The sequence below is a fragment of the Calidris pugnax genome, unplaced genomic scaffold (assembly GCF_001431845.1).
Source record: "Calidris pugnax isolate Ruff unplaced genomic scaffold, ASM143184v1 scaffold11, whole genome shotgun sequence".
Taxonomy (NCBI): Eukaryota; Metazoa; Chordata; class Aves; order Charadriiformes; family Scolopacidae; genus Calidris; species Calidris pugnax.
Window position 1 is genome coordinate 11,946,243 of NW_015090803.1, and position 27,548 is coordinate 11,973,790.

The window sequence follows — 27,548 nt, forward strand, 5'->3', positions numbered from 1 at the left end:
ACAACGGAAGGGAACCGCTTTTCCCCCCAGCAGCTCGGCGCCCCCCCCACCCAGCCCAGGCCGCCCTTCACTGGGCCCTACCTGCCGCCTGGCGCTGCTCCGCCGCCACCGCCGCCCCCAGCGCCCCAACTCCGCCGCCTCCCGCGCCCCGCGCCGCCGCGCAGCCCCCACGGGGAACCCCAGCCAGCCGGGGGAGCGGCTCCGGCCGGCAGGCACCCCCCGCCGCGGCGGAGAGAGACGGCAGCAGCCGGCGCCCCGCTGACACCACCCGCCACATGCCCGCCGCCCGGCTCCGGCACGAAGGCCCGCCCCTCCCCGGCATGCTGCTCAGCCATTGGCCAGTGGCGGGGACGCCTCTCTCGTCTTATTGGAGCATCCTGCTGTCGGTCGGGACGGACCGTTAGGCGCGTGCGCGGGGGCACTCTCGCGGCTGAGGGCTGAGGCGGCGGGGCTGGTCCCGGTCCCACATCTCCGCCGGTGGCCGGGACCCCGGTGTGCCGCAGTGGTGGCGGAACTCTGCCCTGGGGAATCCCGTGGAGAGCCTGTTGTGGGAAGGGTTTAGGTGTGTAAATGGGAGCGCCGAGGCGAGGCCTCACCTTCCCCGTGTGGCGCCTCCCGTCAGTGTTTTCTGAGGGGTGGCTGAGCCGCGGGGCGGTAAAAGGGGGTAAGGGACAGGGCCTGGACAGTAGAAATCAGCGCTCCGCTGTCATGGTTCGTTGGGGAGCCCGAAAGGAGCAGGTACAACACCTGGGTGCTGCCGTATAAACCCTAATCACATATCCCAGTTCAAACCTGGTGCCCCCTTTTAAATGCCACGGTTTTGCCTAAGAAGCTGCAGCTGTTTTGAAATCAATGTGTTTTTCTTGGGAAAGTGTATTTTACATTTGTGAAATTCCTGCATAGATTTGATGGGTGCAGGGTAGTAGTTTTGTTATGTTTGCCTTGCCATGGATAACGTTGAGGGTTAAAAAGCTGTGACCTAGGCAAGTTCAAACATCTGTGAGCAAAACACATTCCCCTCCCCTCCCTTCACCTGGAGATGTTGGCACCTACCCTGACAGTAAAATAAAAAAATCACAGTTCAGACTGATTTTCCCTCCCTCACTGAATATGATAGTAAAATAATGGTATTCAGACTTAAAAGGCATAATCTTATGAATTAGAAAGACCCATAGTGATAAAAGCTTTAGCTTTAAAGGAAATGCCACTATGCTGTGCAATGCTGGATGTGGTCGGTTATAGGCCACAGTGTCTGGATGTCTCTTGCAAAGTTTAATTTGATTCCTCTACAATTCCTTCAGGGGCTGGTGTGTTTTAGCTGTAGCTTCAGTTTAGAACTATTTCTGGTAAGAAATAAATGTTACATCTGATGACTCTTAATTATGTGCTGTAATAAGTGTTCAAGAAGAAAAGGAAGGGAGGAACAAAACAGGCAGTTTTGAAATAATACAATTTTTTTAAAGTAACTTTTTAAAGTAACTTGTTACCCAGCTAACATTTCCACTTTTCTTGATGACATATTTGAAAAGATGTTGTTTCTAAAGATGATGTACATTTATGTTGTCATTCTTTGATGTTATTTCTCCAAAGGGGATGCCTGAAACCTGTCTTGTGACACTTGCTGACATTGACAAATCTGTTGCTTGTCGGCTGTTCTTGCCTTTGAACGACATGAAGTTCCTTTGTATTCTGATCTGATAACCAACACTAGTACCAGATGTGCTTCGGTGAACTAAGACTAAGGCGAATCCAGTTGTGTTTTCTGGAGGTAGGTACTGTTTTGGTCAGTAATTAGGCAACTCATCCAGTTGCTTATCTGACAGTATCTCTCTCTCTGTGACAAAGGAAACGTACTCTTTAAAATCATTAGATGGTTTATTTGTCAGTGCAGCAGTTAGATTCCATTGTATAAAAGTAAAGATGTATGAAATGGAAGTTACAGCTGAAAAGGCAAAATTAGATTATAAAAATGTAATATTCTGACATGGTATTTAAAGGAAGAGAGCGCAAGCTATTCTGCATACTTTGGTTAAAGGATAAAAAAAGTTCTTAAAATATGCCCAGAAGTTGGTTTCTATGCAAAACGCTAAGATGTCTCTGAGCTCCTACCATGCAGTGTTTTTGCTGAAACAAGATGCTTTCTGCATATAACCTAGGTTAGTGGTAGCCAGCATCATCACTGTTCCTGGGCATTATAGCTGTCACAGACCTTGTTTTTTCATGGTGCATTACAGGACATCTTAAGCTCTTGACTAAACCCCCATCCTGCCTCAAGCCAGAGCAAGAAATACAAATTACAGTTCTTCCTATCAGTTCTCTGACTGATAACAGAGGACATAACATTCAGATGGTAATTTTTGCAGGAAATGTGTTTTCTGTTTAAGTCAGAGGATAGTTTTAGATGCCCAGTTAGGGTTAGAGAATGGGGTGTTAAATATAAGGAAGATGGAACAATGGCAAATACGGTACTTTTAATAATATAACTGAAATGACCACAAAAGAATTAAAACAATTGGACAACTTGGAAACAAAAGAAGAAAAGAGGCTGTTAAACCATATAACTAAAGAACTCATCTCACAGGTATGTAGAAATCTGCATTTTTTATATCCTTAAGTCATTTAAAGTTGCCCATGCACACTGGGGAAGCGTCAGTGAGGACTACATTCAGATTGTGAATGATAAGCATTTGACAGATCTGTTGATACCAGGAAAATATGTTTATGCTTACATAGCGCATCAGGAACCACAAACAAAATGTATCAGAGATGTTCCAAGACACAGTAAATAAGCTAAGTATATTAAAATGCAGATCTTCAAAGAATTCAGTGCTTGGAAATGGATGGTGTAAAGTCATTTGCCCAGCCCCCAACTGAAAGTTAATTTCACTTTGATTATAAACTTCCATATTTACAGAAAGGCTCTTATGGAAAATGAACCATTTGAAGCATTTTTTGATCAGTTTTCTTGGCAGAAGTTTGCACTTTCTAAGCTGCATCATGCAAAAGCAGAAACTGGAGCATAGTGCTTTACTTAGATTGGGGGTTTCATTTTTTTGATTAAGTGGTCAAAGACAAAGGGATGGAGGAGCAAGTAGAAATTGATGTATCTTTACTGCAGGAGAGAGAGGAATGAAAAGAGAAGGGGAAAAGGGAATTGAACACTACCCCTTCCTGCCACGACCCTTGTTCTGCTGACCCTTGTCTGTGGAGCACTTCTCTGCCCTCTGGGGAGCGGTGGTGCCAGTCCAGTGTTTCAGGACCAGTAGAAACAAAGGAGACAGAGAGAGCATCAGCAATTTCATCTAAGGATTTTACATAGGTCCTGGAGTAAAAGTTTCAACAGGGATAGCCAAGCAGATGGGCCTCATCAATCTTTTTACTGGGGTGTCTGTGGTCTAGTTTACAGTGAGGCTCGTGTACTGGTAGCCATGTCCAGTAGGAAACTAAATGTGTCCAGCCCTGTTTTCTCACCCGGAGGCCAACTGGCATGTAATGAGCTGCATCTGTGCTATTGAACCCTGCAAAACAGGGCAGCTGCTGCCAAACTCCCAGCGGGGAAGAATGCCTCTGGTGCTTCCCAGAACCTGGGGTTTGCTTGGTGGGTGACAGCGTCAGCAGCTCAGCGCCAATGCCTGGGAATCGGCCACGGCACGTTTCATTCCACAGACGTAACATGTGCCGGCCCCCCGTGTCTTTCTTTCTAGCAAAGGCATGAATCCTGCTAAGGCAGTAAGCAGCTATACCAGACTGTCTATTTAAGACTAAGTATTTGCAAGTTTTTTGTGTTTTGGTTCGGTTTTTTTAATTAACCTTTTTTTTTTTCCCCTCCAGATTGTGGATCTGATTAGTTTTGCAGGTAGTTAACCTAAAAGCAAGAAAACCCAGATAAGGGAGAGAGGGGTGTGTTTGTTATTCAGAAGAATGTATCCTAGATCACTAGCAAGAACAGCAAGTGCTCAAAACTACCTGATTTTTTTTTCTACGAAGGACTATATTAATATTTCTAATTGCACCAAGCCCCCAAAAGTTACCATCCCGTCTATATGTGCTTTCACCTTACCCCCTGGGATTTTTTATAACAACAAGACAACCCCATCAAAGTACAGTTCAGATATGAGTCCTGTACGTAATCTAATAGTCAGGGATAGACTATAGGCTTAAACAATGCCTGGTTTGCTTTTCAGCAGAGGATTTCTCTCAGTGCTACTAGGGAAGAAAATTGCTTTGAAGTTGCTGAAGTAAGCAGTTAGTCCCTCCTGGTTCTCTGCTTGTCCGGCGCTTCTCTCGATAGGCTTGTATTGCTTGTATCTCCTGCAAGGAATGTGCACAGTTAGCTGCTGAAAGACATTTCAATGAAGGTCCACGTTCTGCACATGACCAGAAAATTCATCATGTGTTCATAACGTATATTCTCTCTCCCCCTTCCCTCTTCAACTCCATCTAATGGCTAACAGCCATAGGTCATTAGCGTGACTGGTTAATGAGAAGGCTTCATTGCTTAACGGAGCACTGTGGAGGTGTTTGTTTCTCACCTCTGACTGTGCAGGGTGAGCATACTCTGGACTCAGGAGTCTTGGTGCAGTCTTAAAGTTTCATGAGAAACATCCAAGCTAATAATGCAGTAACACGTGCTTCAGTTAACTACTTTCCTGCATGCACCTTTTCCCCAAGGAATTTATTTGCCAATTATTTAATGAAGAATGTTGATTAATTCTTGATCTGTCAGTCACTTGCAAACCCTTCTTGTAAGAGTTTTAAAGCTAAATTAAGTTTCTGTTTGTTAGGGTTTGCTGCATATATAAATCACATCATGCAGCTTGAGTTTGCTTACTGCATACATGCAGTGCCTAGGCCTTCTAGTATTACTCTTTGTGCTTATAAGCACAGAATGTAATTTTCTATGAAAGTCTTTAATATTTACATATTTTCCAATCGTTTTGTGGCTTAAGCCAGTAATCCCATTTTCTTGAATATTTGCCAGAATATTTGTGAACGACAATGAAAAAGCAACAAAAATATAGCTAATGAAAATTTAAGTTGTTGGTTTTGTTAAGTTAAACTAATATTTCTGACAGTTCCTTGAACTGTTTTTAATCCTAGAAAGTAGCAACTTACTTGTAAAGGATGAAAGCCCCAATGGCGGCAAACACTGCCAACAAACCAAGGAAGATAAAGACACCTTCTGTTGTTCCTGATGATGATCCTAGAGTTCAGAAAGTAGTTTGATTAAAAGCTAGCCTCATTTTTACAGCGAGATAGGTTTTCTACAGGTAACATCATTTTTACTTAATTGCTCTGCAGATTGAAGTACACTTAATACTTCTAATATGCTAAGCATTGGAGATCAGTGACTTTGGCAGGAGGTGGTGCTTTCACATCCTAATTCTGATTCCACCAGAGTGTGAGTTGGGCTTGGCCAGTTTTCTCATGAGAGCCGTGATCCTGGGACAGATGGCTGCCCTTCCAGCATGGAAGGGGACGGAGGGTCTTGCTGGCACCCCATGAGGTGATGCCAGTTTGCTCCTTGCAAGGGAGAGTGTAAGAGATGCAGTCTCTTTATAATCTTTAATGTTAGAATCAGCTTCAGCTTTCTCTTAGGGATGATGGCCAGGGGAAGAGGGAATAAAATAATTTCTTAAATGTAATTGATTGTTGCAGTCCCATATCCTAAGATGGCAGAGCGTGGCTGACTGCTTGATGGATTTAGACTTCTTTGCTTTATCCGAGAGCTGAGGGCTCTGCTTTTTTAACATGCTTGTTCTGGGAAATAAACTTTGGGCTCTGCCTGTCGCTGAACTCTGCCTTCTGGTTTGCCATCAACCGTTTCACTCACATCTACTCCTAATTCCATCATATCTGATGGAAGAAGCCAAATCATTACACCTATTTTTTTTTTTAAATTCGTATTAATATCTTAATTTGCCAACCACAGGCTGTACTTTTATTGAGTTTACTGACACTGAGACACATTCTTGGTCCTCATATTAACAACAGTGTTTATACAATGGAGTAATTTAGAGATGCATGTTGGCTTACCTTTCCAGTTATTAATTTATAATTGCTGTCTGTGAAAATCAAGGTATCAAATCAGGGATTACCATTTACTTGGTACATGTGCCTCATATTTCTCAGTTTGTTGATACAACTGTTTGTGAAGTCTTGACCTCATTCCTAGTTTACACAGTATTTTTGCTGAAACTAGAGATTTACCTTATTTTATGAATAAGGTATATCCATGAACTGGTTTGCAAAGCAACATACACTGATGAGACAGGTCTAAATCATAGGCTTGCTATCCATTCAGCAGCAGCTTAAGCAAGTTAAGAGCGGATGTTTTGTGCAATGCCAACAAAACCCAGGCACAATCCTGCCAAATTTCAAGGGCCAGATGTTTAGGCACCAAACACTCAGGCACCAAATTATGGGGTTTTCAGAAATTCACAAATACTTGCCTTCTCTTGAAATGAGTGGGAAATTGTGGCACATGAGAAATGTTTGCAAACATTAGATGGACTCCTCCAGAAGGTTTGGCTTTGGCTCCATTTTTATGCTGGTGCCTGTTTACTGAAATCAGTGGCACTACTGTGATTTGGCTCCTCTCTTAGATCCGAATTCTGCTTTGATTATAGTAGAAGCGCCAAAGTACAACTTAGCTTTGCCCTTTGGAGGAAACCTGGGGAGACCAGCTTTGTTAGGCTAAAGATAGCCTCTGTGAATACAGTTGTGAAAAATCCTACTGCGTGATTATTTTCATCTTTAGTAGCCAGAATGCGTTTACAGGTCAGGCACTGTGCCTTAGTCATCATGAACTGATTTAGGTACAGCTAAATTTATAGCTAGGTTAAATGAAATGAGCCATAAATACTGTCACAAATGACCACAAAGGGTCAGTTGCTTGGCTGTTTGTAATTAAAGAGTTCAGAAGAGTCACTAGGACGTTGTAGTGGGAGGTCAGGAGGGCAATGGAGTGGGAGCAGAGTGACACTATGATCATTTAGACCTCAAACTGAGGCTGAGTTTAGTATCAGGTTCTGTCAAAGACTGCTTGGATAACCATGAGCAAGACACAGCAATACTCATCTGACCAAAAAAGAAAAGAAACCTGGTCAAGGTCAATGGGCTACAAAGATGGCTCAGGGCAGCCAGCTCAGCTGCAGACTTTGATTCTGTCTCAAGTGAGCTGAATTCCTCTGTTTCTCCAATGTCTCCATGTGTGGAGTAGGCTGGCTGGCATGTCCCCCACCTGCTTTTCTTTTCCAACAGAATTATTCTGTGGAAAAATATGTTATGGCTTAAGAACTGTTCATATTCTGTGGTACAGAAGGGTTTGTATAATTACTGTGCTCATTGGATCGTAAACATAAATCAAACCAAGTTCTAACATCTAAAATTCCCATAGGGAAGGAATCATCTCTCTGTCTTTGCATGGACCCTCACAGAAGCTGGCACAGTCTCTGCTGAGGCCTCCAGGCATAATAAAACCCCATACAAATTCCTGTGCTTTCCTCCCCCTGCAGGGAAATGACCACAGGGAGAATCTATTCAGAGACGACCCGCATCTGCTCTGCGTGGACTCACCTCCATTTACGGAAATCAGAGCGCTGGCAAGGGCTTGACTGGTGTCATCCCCCAAGGTGATGTTTATACAGTATGTTCCAGGTTCCTCAAAAGCTCTCCTGATGGTGAGTAAGCATTCATCAGTGACAACGATGGGGTCGCATACCATGCTCTTGGACACCTGGCATGTGGGGTCGGAAACTACTGTGCAGACATCTGTGGGGAGGCTGGGAGGGGAAGAGAGAACAGGTTGCGTTTGTGGAGTCCTGTTGGCCCGGTTCATAGACACGTTGCACTGATGCTCCATTTTTATGCTGTGCCTGTTTACTGAAATCAGTGGCACTACCGTGATTTAAGAGTGTTTGATTCATACATGACATATTTTATACATACCTATACATTTTATATACATATACATGTGCATTTTATATAAAATGCATATATACAATCTATAAAATTTTCTGCTTGTTTTACATATCATTTAACATTTTAGTGCGATCACAGAACTTCCTGCCTCAAGTCAGTTTATAAAGTCTGTTACCTTTAACACACATCTTTCAGACAGGGATGCAGATTCTTACATGTAGTATCATGTGCTGAAAAAGTAAACACTAACTTAAGAGGAGTTAATTGTTTTCGGGTTGCATTACAGAGACGATTCTTATACTTCTCAGTCCTCTCAACTCTAATCCCTTTCTAGGAGCTAGGAATATTAGTACAATGTTTTCTGATCCAAGAAATTCCTTGGACACACCCATTTGCTCTAAGTGTCAAAAAATCATGGCCAAAAAGAAAGGGTGTCCTTCCAATTTCAGTAGACTGCTTCCCATTTTACAGTAAGTGCTGAAATCTTGTCTTGGCCAGGAAAACATAGAATTGTTTCTCCCCACTATCTATTTTTCTTATTTTTACTGAGGCTTGATATTTGTTCTGAATCCTAAGAGCCTGGCAGTAACCTCTGTTGACATAGTTTACAAATGAGACTTGTATTATCATTAGTTCCAGTCAAGAAACAGAAACAGTGCAGGTCCCAATTTTTGTTCATGCAGCTGCACCTAAGTGCAGATAGCGTTCCAGCACCTAATTATTTTTAAAGAGGGAAGACTGACAGTTTCATTCACAGACTTACCTCCCTTGGCAGGTAACAACAAAGTCAACCAGTGCATTTTCAGCTTGACTTTCTGTCATCTGGATGCTTGTCATCTGAATAATATTTACCTCAAGGATTCCCTCTGGGGGAGGAAACACATGTCAGCAGTAGGACACATGACAAGGTCTGAAGTCTGTGTGTACAGAACCTCAAGTGTTTGGCTGATGCTCAGTTCAAGTCTTGTTTTCCATAACCTCCTCCCTCCCTTAGCAGTCATCGTGAAGGGTTTGAAAGCTGAGAGATTTTCCAGTGCTTTTGGTGTGAGGTTGCTCCTTTCTGCTCTGCTTCGTTTTTCCATTATTAGTATTTACTTATTTATTTTACTAAATCACTTCCTCATCTCACTACCCATGACTTCTATGCATGCCAAGGTCAATTCAACCTTATGTGATCCCCTCCAGGCCAGTATGCTTCAGGCGTGGCAGGTTCAGAAGCTGATGATATAGAAAGCAGTGATATAGCACACATCCCCACCAGTCACTCTCCAGCCCAAGTGCCTGGAAACACTACGTACAAGCATCTAGACCAAGGCTCAGCCTCAGGAGTCTGAAACCAAGGGGCCATAGCCTCTGCTGCTAGGTCCTGACAGAGCACATAAAAATACCAAAGTCAGCCAGTTGGCTATCTGTGCATGAATCTTTAAAAACACCAGCTAGGTCCAAGACAAGGATCTTATTGCGGGTCTCATGTATTCGATAAAAGGGAGCCTAAATAAACGTTATCTCTACCATACATCGTTGTACATTATTAGCCCCATTCCTCTGTGTCAGGTGTTGACCCACATTCTTACCTACAACAGAGATACTATTTCTGTAGTATCCATATCTGTAAATGTGACAGCCTCCATCAGGATTATCGTCCATTGACTCGACAGTGCTAGAAGAGTCTGCATTAGAAGTTGCTCCGGTCGTTCCTGCTGAGTCGAGGGAGAAAGAATAGATATGCAGCTTTAGAACATCTTCTGCTTAGAGGCATTCTGAGCACAGCCGTGTATTTCAACTGCATTCATTAGTGCAGGTCATTAGTGACTTTGGGTTGCAGCTGTGCAGTCATGTATTTATCTGTACGGGATCGTGGTAATAAGCCTTAAAGAAAACACACGTGCCCAGGTGTAGAACCCTGGAGTGGCCTGGGTAGCCTCACTCTAAAAGCTACCTTGCTAGTCACCCATCTCTGTGAAATAAAAGTGAGACTGCAAGGTTTTGATATAATTAAACATTTTTTCACAATTCCCAAATCAGTTATAGAAGAAATCCAAAGGCAAATAAAAGATTTAAACTGCTCTCTTTAAAAGTAGGTATTTTCCCATTGCTCTACATTAGAGCTAGTGGGAAAATGAAGAGGGGAAGTGGTGAAAATTATATCTTTCTTTTCATTTTTCATTCTCACTCAATATTTTGGTAAAAGGACATATTAAAATTCTGAGATTTGAAAAATATAGCTGCATTTACAACTTAATAGTAGCATTATTAAAACTACCCAGGCTGAAACTGCAGGCCTTTTGCAATCCTTAAAACCCTCTGAGATAATAAACCAATGCTGAACATAATGAAAGTAACTCTGAAATATGATAGTGCATATATTTAAAGTGGGAAAGCCATTCTGGGTTAATGCCATGTGGAAATCCCGTATTCTGGAATATGACTAAGTTTTTTTAAGTTCAAACCAATCTTATTTAATTTTGAATGAAATTTAATGCAAACCAGAAAAGAACTGGCTATAAAAGTTTTCTGAAATACCTCTTTCTTAGTTAAAATCTACATCTTACCTCAGAAAATGACCACGAGTAGGCAAGACTAAAACCACTTGACCTGGCATGGTAGAGGGTATTAAAACAAATTTATATGTACTGCATGTCCACCTGAAGACCTCTGTATGCTGTCACTGTGTGTAACTGATGCCTACCATAGAATCGTAGAAGAATTTATGCTTATTGATTCCGTCTCTAAACCAATTTATAGAGAGTTTGCAGAGCCTCGCAGCTCTTTCATTGATGACAGTAAAACTTCAAAAGATAATGAACTTAAAACACCATAATGTAGAGTTTTACCACAGCTCCTAATGTCACTGCTGTTGGATAAACTCTTACCTGCTGAGGTGGGCGGCGGTGCAGTGGGTGTTACTGGTTTGCAGGGGACAGGTATAATGGCTTGGACAGTTAAATTCAGAGTGAAGTTTCCTTGCAGAGTGTAGGTGTGAGATGTAGTGGGGCTGCTGACTACAAATAAGCCACTTCCATCTCCGAAGTTCCACTTGTAGGAGATGGCAGAATTATTAAGATAGTAGCTGGGATCGTGGATCTTCACATCAAAGGTGATTGGTGAGTCTTTGATGAAAATGGAGTCTGAGATGTTGCGGTCATGTTTTTGGAACATACTCACAAATATTGGAATTTTGTCTGGAGGGGGAAAAAAGGAAGTAAATAAATAAAGCATACATACCCTGGCTGCAAACAACAAACAGCTCCAAAGTCCCTGAACTGCAACAGTCAGAGGGTGAGACATTAATGTCTTTAACATGGGTTTCTGCTTTGATTTGATTTACTGATCTGAGGAGTGAATATCAGTAGGAAACAGTTACCCAGAAAAATATGGGAACAAATGAGGAATGCCAGGCATCTGTGGAAGATTGCATTTCCTCTCGTAAATCATTTTTCGCCTCAAGGTAGAGGTGTCACAACTGAGCTAGGTACAAAGGTAAATTACGCTACTCGAGGCAATTTACCAGAGATTCCCCATTCATATTACAAACCTTTCTCAGGCCAATGTCTTCTTTTTGTGCCAGATGATGCTTGTGTTGAATTCTTTTAGCACCTAAACACAAATACCCCCAGTATTTTATTACAGTTTATTGCCGCACGCTCACCTGTTACAACATAAGTGGCACTTGCTCTTGCAATTGGAACGAAGGCAGAGTGCCCTCTCCTGTAAATGGATACCACCATCATGTGTTCACCCAGGGTGATATTCGCAGTGTTGACCGAAAACGTGGCTGAAGATCGTCCAGTGGTTTGGTAGTACTGACCTGAAACAGAACAGGAACTTACAGTGTGTTTTGCCCTGCAGCCAAGCTGCCAGTTGTTTTGAGAGAAGCGATATCTCTGTGAACCTTGGGATTGTCTAAATCAAAATGAATAGTTTAGAATTGTCTTCCAGTTTTCGAAGGTGTCAGAAAGATGTCCCAAATTTCACTAATCTGAGAAAAAATTGCCAAGGCACCTGCATCTTTCCAAAGCAATTACATTACATTGTCAGCAGGATTATGTAGTGGATGGTGTTACCTCTTAGGCATTTTGAGTGATCTTGTGCTTGTACACTTTCAGTGTAGCAAGAAGATATAGTACCTTTTCTTCATACCCTACTGCCCATTGTATACATTTGCTTATTTGTCTTTGTAACAGCTTGTTGAGGTAGGTAAATAATATCACCTCTACATAAAATCTGGGACATTATTATTATTATCCAAGGTGATACTGATGGTAATACTGATTTAGCCAATTTAACTTAGGATACTAAGATTTAGTATGTAGACAATGTCAGGAATAGCCCAACTGTTACATACTGAGGAGCTGAAAACTCTGAAAGTCACCATCTGTGTCCAGATCAGTCGGTGGCAGTTTTCACCTCCCCAGAGGCAAGAAGTGCTGCAGCACTAAACTGACCTGAAGATATACAGTGCTATGGCCTCTCTTAAATTTAAGACTCTGAAGTGGTAGTGAGCAGTCAACAAATCATCTGACTGACCTGCTCAGACCCTCTGCTTTCCTAGAAAAGGATCTTGAGTACTACCGAAAGGAAATTAATTTTCTTCAGTGGTAGTACTGTGAATGCAGATTTAAAGAGAGTCTCCTGTTAATCCATGATTTCTGGACCGAGCAGATGATGGCCTCTCTGGAAAGTGGGGAATTATTTCTTATTTCTTATTTATTTTTTTGTCAGAGTTAGGTTGATGGTTGGACTAGAAGATCTTTAAGGTCCCTTCCAACCTAGACGATTCTATGATTCTATGAATTCAGTATCTCCACTCAAGGGAGTGGAATCCTTTTTAAAGGACTTTTAATAAAACATACTCAACAAATGAATTAGTGTACACAGTGATTATAAGCTTTGCAGCATCAGCCAGGCCAAGGGATGTGTTGCAGCACTAACCAAACGTGTGAAACACGTAGACAAAGTTCCTTCTTCTCCAGCCAGGATAATGAGGGAAAGGTCTCCCATCTGGGAATACGTTGTGGCTGTGGTTGCCTGTGCAGTTTTCCCAGCCGCAGCTGTCAATCCATTCAGTCCAGTTGTAGACATAGAGTTGCTGATCCTGGGAAGCTGGAGGATCTAAAGGTAGAAATAGGACATGTTCCTGGTCAACTGAGAAATGTGCAGACAGCCAGGAAACAGGAGGCTGACACCCCAAGTTACAGCAGTTACTGCATTTAAACAACATGTTAACTGGGGTATTTTTAGACTGACATTCATTTTTTCTAAGATTGTGCTTTGCTTTTAATGTGAACACTGAATTGTTCTGGATTGGTGGTGTTTTATTTAGCAGCGTAATGAGTTTTTACTGTCTCATGGGCCCAACACAATATAAAATTGCTTACCCAAAACTTGCTGTCAACTACACAGGATGCTACTGTTTCACTGGAGTTGGTGGGGCTACCTGAACATTTGGCAAGGAGAGTCTAAAATTTTAAGTAGAAATAGTAGCCATGGAAGCACCGTGAAGAAGTGACTTTGTTTTGTCAGAAAAGTTTTCTGTGGCACCTTTAAATAACTTAGGCATGAATTTCAGTTCCTTTCTGAATAGTAAAAAGACAGTTTCCTTCCCCAAACAGCACAACAGATATTAATAGAGAATGGATATCAGCAGTTAACAAAACATTAGACAGTCAAAAAGTGGAACTGAGAATAACAAAAAATTTGCTGATATGCCTTGAAATGAAAATTGTTTTGTTCAGTAAAAGAGTTTGTTGAACATTTATGAATTCAGAGGAAGAAATGTACAACTGCCTTTTTCACTCTTCAAGCATTGGAATTATGATAGGGTTTTTTGCTCTGTGTAACAATAAATAAGATGAAAAAGGTGGTTTTCTGATCAAAAAATTAAAATGTGGGAATATGAGATTTACTCTTTCTTGAGAGCTTTTCAAGATGCAGATGATGGTTAGTGAGTTCTACACTTCCCAATTGAAAAAAAAATGGGAATTTTATAAATTGGCAGCTTTATAAATTTGGGAGAAGACAGTGTGACTGTGCAACCTCATGACTGAGCTGAAAAGCAGTAGCAGTTTTGTTAGGAAGCTAAATTAACACCACTGTTTTGGGAAGGCAATTTTATGGCAAAGGCAAATCTTAAATTACCTGGTCATTATATATAGCGGGTGCAAAACAGTAAAAATACCACAGTGATCTTCTGAGGAAAGAAACTGGTGTGGTACAGGTTACACATGAGCGTAGTTATCAGTTAAAAGCAACATGGCTGTTGTTCGTAGGATGTGCCTCTGATGTTTTCAAAGCTTCATGAAATGTTCACCTTAGTCAGACGTGCCCATAGCGCCGGCAGATTGCCGTTACCTACCCTGGGTACAGTTTCTCTCGTATATTATGTTGCCATCACTATCTTCTTTCTGGCACTTAGGAAATCGGAGCGTCACAACAAAGGTCACGTTGGATCCTACGAGTGCTGGGCTGTCAGTGTCCAATTTGGCTGTCACCCGTCCACCTGTAGAAAAGAAAATTGGTCTTCACTTCCATAAAGGATGCATCAGAGCAGCAGCTACCTTCTATTGTGCACTATTTACATTAGAAATGCTGTATTGAGTCCTCTGTTTCCAAGGGGTTTTGTGCTCCTAAGTCACTTGGACTCTTATCAGAACCCCAGCTTAGAACAGAGGGAATCATTGTCTCCCCCCTATCATTTTCTTCTTAGAGCTAAGAGCATGTTTTTGTACCCATGGGGGGTCAGTATATTCCAAAGGAGAATATTTTTGTTTCTCCCAAGGGATACAGCCTTTAGACCTCAGCTCAGACACCTACTGATAATAAACAGGGTCGTCACTGAAGTTGTCAAACTGGAGCCCACAATGCCCAGCTGACACAGTAGTTGAAGCTATCAGTCCTCTAGGGCATGTTTCAGATCAAATGGATTGTCCTAGAGCCCTGGCCACCAGTACTTCTTAATAAGCATTAATATCTGACACTATGAGTCCTGGGAAAGCATTTACTGTAACAACTCACAGTTCTGCTCCCCCAGACAACGTACTGGGAATGGTATCAAAGCCAATCGTCCCTAATTTGCTATCCTTGTAGCAGTGGTGGTTACTGCACCTGTGAAAAAACACTATAGCACCTGCACTCTTCAATGAGGTGGATTTTTTGGCCAATTTTCTCAGTGTCTTTGAATTACATATGTGCAATCACCTTTCCAGCAGTCCTTCCATCTGGGATCTCCTTCTTCCCAGAAAGGATAAAGCTTGTCATTCCATTTATTTTGATCACTAGACCAGCCTTGTAGATTCTTGTAGGATGTGACAGGAGAAGTTCTTCCATGGCTCAGCACATCTTGAAACCCTAGAGAGAAAAACAAACATGCAATGTAATAGCATTTTCCCTACCACAATACAAAGACCTTGCTCTTGTGCTGAGCAGCCTTCTTAATCCAACTATATTCTCTATTGATTAGAAACTTCTTCAGCAGTAGAAAGTTACGGAATTTTATCATCACAGCTATAAACACTTGCATCAATTATAACCAACATAGAGACACTTCTACCGCTGACAGACTGACATTTCCCCACTTGCACTACTGCAAGCTTTTCAGAGAAAGAATAATAAGTTTTACAACACTTTCAATATATCAGAGTAATTGTTTGTATGAATGAACCTAACTCTGCAACAAACAAGCTAGAGGTTGCTTGATTACAGACTGCCTTATGCTTGCCTGGTAATAAATCTATGAGTAAAAAGGCTAACAGGATAAATTCACTCTGTGTCTTGAGTTGTGCTCTAGTGGAAGTTATGCCAAGAATTAATTTTGAACCAGTGAAGCTTCTTTAGGGAGTTGGCTGGTGGTTCAGCTGGGAGGGGTGGAACCAATTCTAACAGAAGCTGGTATTTCCAGAAAAGGAAATTTAGAGCTGAATAGTAAATACAATGTGTTTGTAATATAACAACCAAACCAGATTAGCTTCGTGCTTATTACTTTAAAATGGCTCAGATATTAAATAATTTTAATAACCTCTTTCTTCTCATATTACTACAAATGGTGGGCTCAAACTTTTCCCAGGCCTTCTAGGATCCCACCTTCTGTCACGAAGTACACATAATGAAAAGCAAAGTAAATAGCCAAGTAACCTGTAGGAGCACGTCAACCACTGTAGGATGCCATAGAAATATGTTTGTAAGTAGGCTCATGGGCAGAGCTCCACTAAAGCCTGGGGGATTTAAACAACTCTGTCATGTTAATCAGGTATCTGCTGGGCGTGTCACAACATCAAGGGAATTAGGATTTCTTCTGCTTTTCATGGCTTTATTTTAGAGGTAGCTGATGCTGAATGCTTCTGAGATTTATACCGAAGTGCAACAAAGAGCTGGCTGTTTTTAAGGAAAATGCAGAGACCTGTAAGAAGGGCAGGAATGGCCCCGTGTGCTGTAAGTTAACCAAATGTGTTGGAATTCCTCCAGCTTTTGGCAAAGGCGCAGAGCAGGTGTAGCCAGTCTAAGCACGATCTTTATGGGTATAGGACTCCTAATTTTACTGCAAGGGAGAACCAGAGAAACAGCACTGAAGAAGAAACAGGAGCTGCTTTCTCTTGATGTTTTATTGCCAAGTGAGATTGCAGCTGGGCAGGAAGGACATCCCTTGGCCAGTTCCATCTCAGTGGTCACTCTGAACTGATGCTGGTAGTTCTCTCCCCAGTCTCTTGAGTCTTGAGGACCAAAAGATTTGAGGAAAAGGACAGATTTTGCACTCAGAGGCATATTCTCCCATGGTCTTTTGCCCTACAGGAACTCCCTGCAGTCTCGCTTAAATCACTTGAATCAAGTCTTCCCTGCAGATTTAATACATTTTGATGTGAGCAAAGCATAACATCATGACTGGTATTTACTTAAGAGCCTGTATCACATGCTGCATTGTTTTCAGTCTTGGTCAGAAGAAAAGTTGGTTCATGTTGTCCTTCAGAAAATTTTCTCAGGAAAAAAACAGATTAGCAACTATAAAAGTATTTCACAAAGGCTTATCAAGTTAAATTACGTTTTATGTCAAGAAATTATTGTGGCGTCCTATTTGAAAGTAAGTGGCTAGGGATTTTTCCTAATTTCTTTTCCCATTCTCTTTGATTTTATCTAAAAACTATTTAATGAATAAAAATGTTTTGATTTTGTCAGATCAAAACATTTCAGTCTTTTTTCCCCCCAAATGCTCAATTCATCAAAACCAGCTGGAACACTTGTAATTTTATAAATGCTTTTAATTTTGAATTTTCAATAACAATTCTTGAATCTAGAAGTCATTTTCTTGTCCAGCTTTGGTAATAACTGTGGTCACTGCTTCTAAATCACAAGCTCCTTAGGCATTTCTGTGCCTCCCTGATGTGCTTTGTTTATTTCAATCAAATATAAAACATTTCACAAGCTTCAGGACAAGAAAAAGACGTTTTTTTCAGATGAGCAAAGACTCTAGCTCTAGTTTCTCTAACACATGGAACTGAAGATTTTCAGTTGTTGAATTTAAAGGAACAAAAAGCTTTAATGTATTTCTTTTTTTAACAATGAAAAACACTCGAGAACAGATGTTGGTCATAACCAAAAATTAGAGCAATTCAGTTCAAAATAGAGTAACATTACACTCCAAGGAAATGATTACTGTAATAGTTTTGGTGAGGTGATCATAGGAGAAAAGATCTTATACTCTGATTGACTTTCTTCTTTCTCATTCTGCTTTTCATTTTGGTGAAAAATGTAGCAAAGACAAGAAGTTCAGCGTTTCCTCTGATAGCATGTTAGCCATGAAAGGTAGAACGAAAGCCAATGTTAGAAAAATAGCAATAAAAAAATCACCCAGCTAAAGAGGATGAAAGTGTATTAGAAGTAAAAAGGCTGATGTTATGGCCAAGGTAAGAACACAGAAAATAATATAAACTTTCTACAGTTATATACAGAAACATAATAAAGCAGGACAAAACTGAATTTGAGGAGCAACTTGCAATATCATAAAAACTGCTAATTAATCTTTTTTTCAAATACTAAAGTAGTGGAAAGCTTACCAGAAAGTCTGTAGGGCCAAAAGAGGATGCAGATACAAAAGAAGCATTCAAAGAAGAAAAAGGGGTAGCACAAAAGTAAATACCTTATTTTACGTTTTCATTCACGAAGGAGGAGCATAATGGGTTTCTGTGCCAGAAATTTTCTTTACAACTATGGAGAATATCTCCCAAAAGGAAGTGTTTTGGCACAAAAAAAAATATTATAGGACAAATCAACGAAATGAAGAACTTGTCTAGATAGGATGGCTCAAAAAGTATGGAAGTTATTCATGAGTGAAATAAATGAGTTATTAACCATAGCATGTAACATCTTGCTTCAGTGCTGAGAAACAAAAGTTGGCAAAGGTGATGACAGTTTTTAAAAACACTTCCAGGGAAGATTTAGAGGATTAAAAAAAAGTTGGAGGCTCAAATTGGAGAAGCTGGTAGAAAGAGCAGTGAAGAACAGAATTAGCAGATACAGTGGATTCTTATGATATGCCGTAAAAGGAGCGCATTCCGCACAAATATATTTGAGTTTCGCTGAGGGAGCCAGAGAGCATGGGAATAAGGCTGACCTGTTTGTTATAGCCTGCTTGAGTTCCAGCCAGCATTTGATGAGGTCCCTCGCTAACGGCACATAAAGGAACTGAGTTACCGTGGGATAAGAACGAAGGATTTCACAGGAATCATTGGTTAGGATATATGAACCAAAAGTCACGAATAAGCGGCCAGTTTTCTCAATTGTTGAAATAATTTAAAATGTTCATTATCTGGAAAACAGGTAAACAGTAAAGTTCTTTAATCTGCTGAAGACAGTCTTAAAGCAGCAGAGGGGAGGTCTGTATGATGCTCAATGACTCAAGAATAAAACTATATGAAATTCAGCATAGTTAAATGTAACTTTACTTACAGAACAAGGCTGCTGTAAACTAGCTACCGCCACTCAGAGATGAGATCTCGTAGATTTACAGTTTTGAGTGCAGTGCTCATTGGTAGCTGAAAAACTAGGAAAAGTCTAGACAGAGTACGAAGATGAAAATGTCATTACAGCATTGTATAATTGTGTGTTCATGTCTTGACTACTGTATGCTGCTCTGTTCTCTGCAGCTCAAGCAGGTTATAAGAGAATGGAACAAATACAGAGAAAGGTGGCGAGGATGTTACAAAGGGATAGAAGTGTTTCCATATGAGGAACAGTTAAACAGAGCCTGTCTTGAGCCTGGAGAAGAGGCGGCAGAAGAGAATATAAAACCAGAATCACTAACAGCATGGAGGAAGAAGCAATTTGTCACTATTTCTGAAAGTACAAAAGCTAAGGAGAATCAAATTAAACCAGCAGGTTACAGGTTCTAAGCACATAAAGTATATTTCTTCATGTAAGGCACAGTTAAGGTGTGAAATTTCTTGCTGGCAGGATGTTGCATGTGCCAAAAATTTACACAGGTTGCAAGCAAAACCCAAGTGCATGAACAGATGGAAGAAAAGTCCAGTACAAACTGCTAAATACAATGACTCTGCATCTGACACAGGCAGTTCTGGTGGTGTAAATCATCAGAAGCTGGAAAAGTGTCCTGGCTAAATACCAGTATACGCTTGCCCAGTTATACATCCCTTACTGTTTCCCATTGGAGACAGGTTCAAGGCTAGATGGATGCTTTGCTGGACCTCAGCTTTTAAGGCTGTCAGTTTTCTCACTGTAGATTCTGGAATTTAAGACTAAAATCCCATTTCTGGGTTCCCAGCCCTGAGCTCAGGGAGTCAACCCAAGACTTGAGTCAAACTGGGATCCCGGAAAGAAGCAGAGGACCAGCCCAGTGACTGCCCACTGTGGCTTGAGGATTTAATTCCTTGATTAGGCTCCCTAAGCTTGGGGATCCCCAGGTCTGGGTGTCCCAGCAGGGAGCACTGCCTCTGACCTGGCCTCTCCCAGCCACAGCTGAGCTGAGCAAACTGGGAGAAGTCCATTCTGCATCTGCCTTTTTAGCCACGCTTGGGCTGGGGAAATACTATTAGGTATTTGTTGAAACGAGCCACGGCTTAGCTCCAGTCACAGCTCTGTGAAGCACGGGAAATAGATAACTGAACAGCTCCTGGCATATTTCTCCAGCTCGAGTGACATTTCTACCCAGGGCCAGGCAACCCTGAGGTGAAGCAAGCTGTCACCTCCCAGTTCCCAAGCACAGCTCCGGCAACTGCTGCACGTGCAACCAGCAGCCGCTTCTACCGCCCTGGCTGGGGACATGGAACCGGCGGAGGCAGGGAGAGAGGAGGGGGATGAAGGGAACACTCACGTGTGGCAGCAGCACAAAGCACAGCTTCGGCCAAGAGGAGGAATCCGAGGTGGCGGCGCACACTGCTCATGGTGCCGGAGACCCTGCCTGGGCTCAGCGCGTGTGGAGGAGCAGAGGGTGCCCAGTGCCCGCTGACGGTAACTCCTCCGGTCCCCACCGAGAAGTGAGAATGAAGTTTCTCTGCTGCTCCGCTCTCCGATTAAATGAAGGGCCCCGGGACTCATCATGTGATGGAATTAAGCAGAGATGCATGATTTTGTCTTCAGCTTCTTTCAGCTCATGTGCTTATGACTCACTCCCTTTGCTTTCAGCATTCCCTGGGATTTCTGAGAGACCTGTTTAGAGCCACGCCATTTGCCTCGCAGGCATTTTTTATATGAGTTTTGCACTGTGATCAATTTTTGTACTTAATTTGTTTTTAAATTAGGAACGTTTACTTCCAGAAATCCAAATTAACTCTTGCCCCAGCCTGATTTGCAAGTGTTACTGCAACAGCTCACTGCATTTGGTAGACCCACCACTACTTAACCGTGTGTCTCTCCCAACGTGCTGGACAACAACTGGAAACTACATGGAGACCGGCCAATTCTAACACCTCTCTGAACTTGGCTCCTGATCACAGTTGATCGTTAAGGAAAACGTTATTTCAACATTTAGTGGGCACATGCATGTTCCATCTGATCATGGTTGCACAATGCGATGTGGCCACGGTTAGAGGTGCAATCACAGACCCTATGTAGTGATGGCCAGTCAATGTCTAGCTCACAAGTTGCCACAACCTACAGAGGGACATGTTCTTCATTGTGTATACTTCATGGTGTGTAGAGACAGAGGAAAAATAGACTCTGCTGCCCAACCTAATAATGAGGTACAACCAATGGCTCAAGAGGAGTAGAATAATAGAGGCAGATTGGCAAACACTGCATGTAGTGGTTCAAATTCAGGTTCAACGTGCTTCGCCAGCCCAGGTGTTCTGCAGGCAGCGCAGCAGCTGAAGTTCGTGGCAGCCCTGGCAGCCTCGTGAAGTTTCTAGCTTTTGTTTGCAGCAAAGAACAAGCTTGGGTGAGAGGACCTGGCACAGAAGCAAGTATGGTCCTCATGATAGGAGTTCAGTAGTGGTTTCAGTGATCCCAAAGTATAGCACTGGCAAGGCACTGGCCAGCCAGAAACCAGCAAGTTGGGCAACACTAAAGCATTTTTATTTTGGGCAGGGCAGGTGGAAGTCTGTAAGTCCGAGGCACTGTCAACAGAATTAAGAGATTGCCCAATGGAAGATTTTAGGACTGTAACTACTTATTACTTTAATATATTTTTTTAATTTGTTCTTAGTTTCTTCCATTTTTCTAGCACTTTCTATCAGCTGTGTAAGTTACTGTCACTGCCCGGGGCGCCCCAGCCAGCATCTCTCTCAGTAAGGCAGGCTCTGATGACCAGTCCTGTGCATCTCCCATACGTAGGCTCGCTGCTCCAGCACCCTCCTGGCTGGAGCCAACCCTCCCTTCTGCCAGCCAAGGAAAAGGGTGAAGGCAATAGCCTTAGGGATACCAGGCTTGTTTAAACTAAGCCCTCATTATCTGGCAGAAAGGAGAGGGAGCACAAATCATAGGCAAAGCTGTGACTGACTATGCAAAAAAATCATATGACTGCAGCGTCCTCATGTGATTGTTGCTTTTTTGTTGTTATTAAATCAACAACATTCCCAGTTGAAATGTCAGGTTTCGAAGCCATTTGCAATTATTTTTTAAACCATGTGGGATATTAATTTTAATTGCACTCCTTTGTTTCAAGGTTGTTGATCCTAGAAGTGAAAAGTGACCTTCAAGCACTGTGTTTCAGCACTGGGGTCCCCATCCAAAGTCTGCTGGGGAGAAAGGAGGTTTGAAGGCTTGTTCCCAACAGGATTTTGAGAACCTCCAGAGGAAAACTGCTGACAACAAATGCCTGTTAATTAAAAACAAAAATTTATCAGCCTAAAAACAATAAAGTTGGTTAGGACGGAGTTTTTTTGCCATGTTATTTGATACATGAGATTGTTACATAAACGTTGAGTGACACCCTCAATAAGGGCCAGCTGGTGGAAATTATTAAACACGTTGTAAATAGACTTCAGGGGCAATGAGGATCAGGCCTGTGGTTTGAGGAATCCAAACCCACCAGGGCTGGGCTAATGACTAAAAGGTGGCCGGTCTGTGACGCTCCGGTCCTTTGCCCTCTCCCTCCTTGGCTCTTGGGCCTTAAACTACGCATTCCTGGAGGGGCTGACAGAGAAAATGCTTGGATCCACTCATGCCGTGGCTGCAGCCGACAGCGTTAGCAAGAAAAGAGGAGAGGAGAAAGCCCTATGCAAAGGGAAGAAAGAACAGGGAGGGACAAAGATGTAAAAGGAGTGAAGAGAAGAAAAAAAAGGCAAGGAGAAGTATGAGAAGACTGAAGGGACCATCTGAAAACTGAGCTGGCTTCTCCAAGCATCCCAGATGTGGCTGACCCTGTCTGAAAACAAGTCCATCTGCAACACTGACAAGTTTCTTGAAACTGGTTAATCATCACTGGATCTTAAATTGACTTTATAGTTTTTTACATTATTATTCTTGGTCTCTGAGAAACAGCTCCACAGTTAAAGCAACTGAACTAAATTGTGCAGCTGTAGAAGAGAAAAGATTTAAAATATATCCTAAGTATCCTTCCAGCAAAGAAACACACATTCAGAAAGATTTAGGACTTAATCTGACAAAGAAGTGGGTGGGTGGGAAGTGCTTGGTACTTCACAGCTTTAGCACCTCGGTTATTAAAACTCATTGAGGAGGTAGATACACATCTCTGCTACCTGAAGGGCTGTCAGATGACAGGGTGTGAGCACATCATGTGTACCTGCGTGTCTAGACTGCGACAGAGCTGGCACGCTCACACTGCTATCACACCACCATCGCCACAACACGAGTACAGGAATTGTTAATCAGGAACAGGAACTTTAAAAAAAAAAAGAAAAAAGAAAAAAAAGAGGAAAAAAAAAAAAGGGATTTGAAAAAAGAGCTTGACTTTTGGCCAAGCCAGCAAAGCAAAACGAAACGATCTTGTTTTGGCAACCAGGTACTTTTAGGTAAATGCTGCCTGCCATTACCAGTGGTCTCTCGAGGGAACTCTGCTTAAGGCTGGAAAAATTCCCTTTCTGGGAAGAAATTATCCGTGCCTCACTTCACATGGGGCGGTGGCCATCAGCTGACTGAACTGACCCTGTAAACACATCCATGTTAGCAGTCTGCAGTCTTCCTTCTCTTACAGGGGGAAAATAAGCTCCACAAAAACTCCTGATCAGTTTATGGCACCAGCCAGCTCGGTTTGCCACTGAAAAATGAATTAACCCTTGCAAGTGCACAAACAGGATTTTTGTAATTCCAGTGGTTTCATTTCTACCATTTTTTATGGGGAGGTATTTCCTTGCAGCCATGCTTTTCTCCAAGTTCCTGTGTTGGGGTTGGCGTTTCCAAACTTGGCAATTGACCACAGCGTATAATTCTAGAGGGTTGGGTTTTTTTGTGATAAAAGTCACTTTTGGCCTTATTACCTCTAAAGGGAAGGCTCAAATGAGTGGGCCAGTTCTCTGCCTTTGTAGGGGTGTCTCTCTGTTGTGTCCCTCCCTGCGAGCATTAAACTCAATTTTCAGTCACAGCCATGGGTGTGACAGATTGCCCCAAAACGCCTTGTGAAAGAGCTCATGGGGAAGGCAGAGACCACAAGAAGTTGTCTGCAGCGTTTTGACACCAGCAAATCCTCACAAGAGCTCAGCCTTGAGATACAGACCCACAGAGTGCCCCGGTCCACTCATTCCTCTCCCCACCGGAGGACTTGGCTTCCCTTCCCATGGGAGTTCTCACTAATTTGTGCAGCTGACCAGCAGTGGAAGACAAAGCACCTCTGGGGAGGGACTCTTTATCAGGGAGTGGAGCAGTAGGATGAGGGGTAATCGTTTTAAACTAAAGCAGGGTAGATTTAGATTAGATATTATGAAGAAATTCTTTACTATGAGGGTGGTGAGACACTGGAACAGGTTGCCCACAGAAGCTGTGGCTGCCCCATCCCTGGAGGGGTTCAAGGCCAGGCTGGATGGGGCTTTGAGCAAGCTGGTCTGGTGGGAGGTGTCCCTGCCCAGGGCAGGGGGGTGGAACTCAATGATCTTTAAGGTCCCTTCCAACACAAACCATTCTATGACAACAGATACTGACCCTCCAGACCACTCAGTGCATCTTCTTTTAAAGGTGTGTAAACAAAGCAGATTTACATACCTTTAAAAATGGATGTCTCTAGGCAGGTTTTGGTTTTTTTTTTTTAAACGATGATGTCAGTGCAAGGAGGAGGTGTAGCTATCCTGGTAGTCCCAGTGCTCTGCTGCTGTAGCCCATGGTCTTTTAAAGGCCTCTGTAAGCCTCTGGCTTGCTCTGTGTGCACCTCAGCTGACCCACTTTCAGTTTTGAAACTGCCACAGTTCATTTACAGTATGGACATTGGTTTTATTTTACTACTTTTCTCATACTGATTTAATGAACTGTTAGTTACGTGGTTTATATTCACAGTGATTCACCGAGGCATAGTCCTGTTCCAATCAGGAGAGCAGATAATTGCTGTGAAAGTACATGATTATGACTGTGTGAGATCCATATTTTACACCATATTATAATGAAATCCATTCCGGCCTCCCTGTTGCTTAGAGAAGTTTTAAGAGATAGATTTTCTATCATTCAGCTCAAGAGAAAGCTGAATGTTCTCTCTGAAATATTTTGTTTCTCTGCTGAAAAGTTCTGTTTTCTCTAAAAACATCCATTAATATCTTGGCTAGGAAAAGAGAAAAAAAACTTCAAAAAAAGTAATCCAGGAACAATCAAATCAGCAAAACCCAATCAAAAGGGTGATGTATCAAAAAGAATATACTTAAGAGCATCTGCTGTGCAGTCATTTTGGTGGGAGGATGCTGAAGAAGTAGTCTCACAGCCAGTCTGCTCCTTTAAAGCTTTTCTAAGAAACAATATAAACTGAATGTACTCAATTGTACCTTATTCCCTGTATATGCTATGTTTCACTTATTATGGGCTGGGGATAAGAGTTCAGCACAGAAGCTCAGTTGTTTTATGGTCCTGTGAAATTGCCTTGACTGCTCAAGAAATAACCTCAGCGCTTCCCTGAAATAGGAGTCAGAATAAATGAAAATGCTGGCAGCTGAACTTCAGCATAACATACTCTTTAATGTGTTAACAGCAAGAATACGGGCAAAATTCTGCATTTTTTGGACTCTATTCCCACTGACTCATGGCATTAATTCAGCCAGTAACCTCTTCCTCAGAGGCTACACCCAGCAGCGAATATACAGGCAATGGAGAGGGGAGAAAAAGGATTAATATATTATATAGCAACCAGCTGTATAATATAGCAACCAGCTTTCTGTCTAGAAGCCCAGTAACATTTATGGCATAAAGGGAAGGCAAACTCTGAGCAAGGGGGGCTGTTGTGCTCCTAGTGATGTGTTGCTGTCACCCCAGGACTTAAACCCACCCGCACCCTCCTTCTGTGGCTGACAGCATTGAGGAGGACTCATTTGGGAGCCTGGTGGGAAATAGAAGGGAAAATGGGCAGATGGGTTTGGGATTGGGTTGGTTTTTTTCCCAGTTTACCTGCTGCCACTCGCACAGAGTGGTCGGGGCTTGCTGGGACCATGGGTTAACCCGTGAGGCAGAGGAGGAGCAACCTGGTTGTGCCGTAACTTGTCTGCTCCCCCATGCACGGGTGCATCACCACGTTGACTTCTCTTGGGCTGCTGCAGAGCAGAGGGTGGCAGGATCAGGCCCTGGTGTCCCAGTGCAGCGCAGGCAGGAGAGGGGAGGACATCCAGGCTGGTAAAGGCAGCCCCCAGCTCAGCAGGGGTTACTGCCCCAGCCCCCCGACACACAGCTGGAGGGGCTCCCACTAGCAAAAAGCTTTATTGGGAATTGCTGTTTGCCTTTCACTGGGAGAAAAGTCTATTTTTAATGCCCTGTTCCCAGATGCGTTGCATAATAATCTTGTAACAGTTCTGATCACATGTGGGCAGGGGAATATATAATTACATATATTAAATATATAGGAGTTAGTCTTCTGAGTTTGTCTTAAACACCAATATCCTTTATTTATATTCTCTGTGAAAGAAGCAGTATATTTGTACCGATTCTGTTTTAAATCTGCATTGGAATATGGATATTTTATTTCAGCTTTCTTTGCCAGTACTGGAAAACCTAACATAACTTAAATGTGTTACTGTATGAGAACGAAAAAATTGATTTAATACAGCAGCCTACTTGCAATCCCTGGCTGAAGTGAACTACAAAGGGTAAAATCCCTCCGTCTAGGATGTGTAATGCACTGATCACCAGAGCTGTGAGCTCTGCAGGGGAAATACTATATGACTTTATAAGAATCACGACAGAAAACATGTGTGCATCATGTAACAGAAGAATCTTGTTCTTAGATCTGTAGTTTAAATTTTCTTTCTTAAAAGAGCAAAACAGCTTAACAAATCTTCCCTCAGCCATGCTGCTTAATTGCAGCTGGTTGCTCCGTGCCTAACCTGAGGGGTTACCTTTTCACTGCAAATGGTTCAGGTCTACTCTATGTGGAGAGAAGTTGAACAGTTATAAAAAATAATTCTGATCCAATGTGAGGTAGTTGCAGTTCTTCTCAGTAAAGGACATTATTTCCAATTTGAGTAGTCTGAATTTCATCCTGTGCTGTGTCTGATATCAAAGTATAAAAAATGAAATAGTCCTGAAGAAAAGAAAATAAAGAAACAAGAAGTGTAAGTGAAGACGAGGCAAATGGATTGTACATTCAGACCTCTATAAATTTACATTGATTTTTCGTGCTGCAGTTGTGGTAAGTGGTGTTTGGATGAAGGCAAGCAGTTACGTTTTTATGAAACAAGAACAAAATGATAAAATGAAAATAGACATCATTTGATCTCTTAGTTACCAATTGTTTGCTACATTTCGGAGTCCCTAATTCTTCTATTATTACACAATACAAAAGAACTTTCAGCAAGAAAAACTGGTTATTGAGTGGTGCTTTGGGAATGAAAAATAAAAACATAAGAAGAGTCAGCATTTGCTAAGACATAGACACCGAGGAAACTCAAGTTGTAAATTGTTCTTCACTGAGCAATTTCTTAACAGTTCAGCTGCTGTGGATGTTCTGATAACAAACAAAATCTACACCAGATGGGTGCTGAGGACAGACTAATTAATTACTAATACATTTCCGTGTATTTGAACTTTATTCAAATCAAGAATTT

The 27,548-nt window shown here is 42.1% G+C and overlaps 2 protein-coding genes across 3 annotated transcripts in view; both read right to left on the minus strand.

Annotated features, from left to right (window-relative positions):
• MALSU1 (mitochondrial assembly of ribosomal large subunit 1) overlaps positions 1-282 on the minus strand; it is a 7,273-nt gene extending 6,991 nt beyond the window's left edge. The window contains exon 1 of the mRNA XM_014937619.1: positions 82-282. Coding sequence (XP_014793105.1) covers positions 82-277 — 196 coding nt within the window. The 5' untranslated portion in view covers positions 278-282. The remainder of the gene's footprint in view (positions 1-81) is intronic.
• Positions 283-1,856: 1,574 nt separating this feature from the next.
• Positions 1,857-20,438, minus strand: GPNMB (glycoprotein (transmembrane) nmb). Of its 2 annotated transcripts, none has more exons than XM_014937624.1 (11): positions 20,240-20,438; positions 15,121-15,270; positions 14,279-14,422; positions 12,856-13,035; positions 11,573-11,731; positions 10,797-11,105; positions 9,498-9,620; positions 8,687-8,789; positions 7,579-7,784; positions 5,116-5,203; positions 1,857-4,311 (listed from the first exon to the last, which is right to left on the minus strand). In XM_014937624.1, the coding sequence occupies exons 1-11, from the start codon at positions 20,307-20,309 to the stop codon at positions 4,158-4,160; spliced, it is 1,686 nt and encodes a 561-aa protein (XP_014793110.1). In that variant the 5' UTR covers positions 20,310-20,438; the 3' UTR covers positions 1,857-4,157. The 2 variants fall into 2 exon arrangements, with proteins under 2 accessions (XP_014793110.1, XP_014793109.1); XM_014937623.1 differs by having other exon boundaries at positions 9,498-9,623.
• Between the last annotated feature and the right edge of the window lie 7,110 nt (positions 20,439-27,548).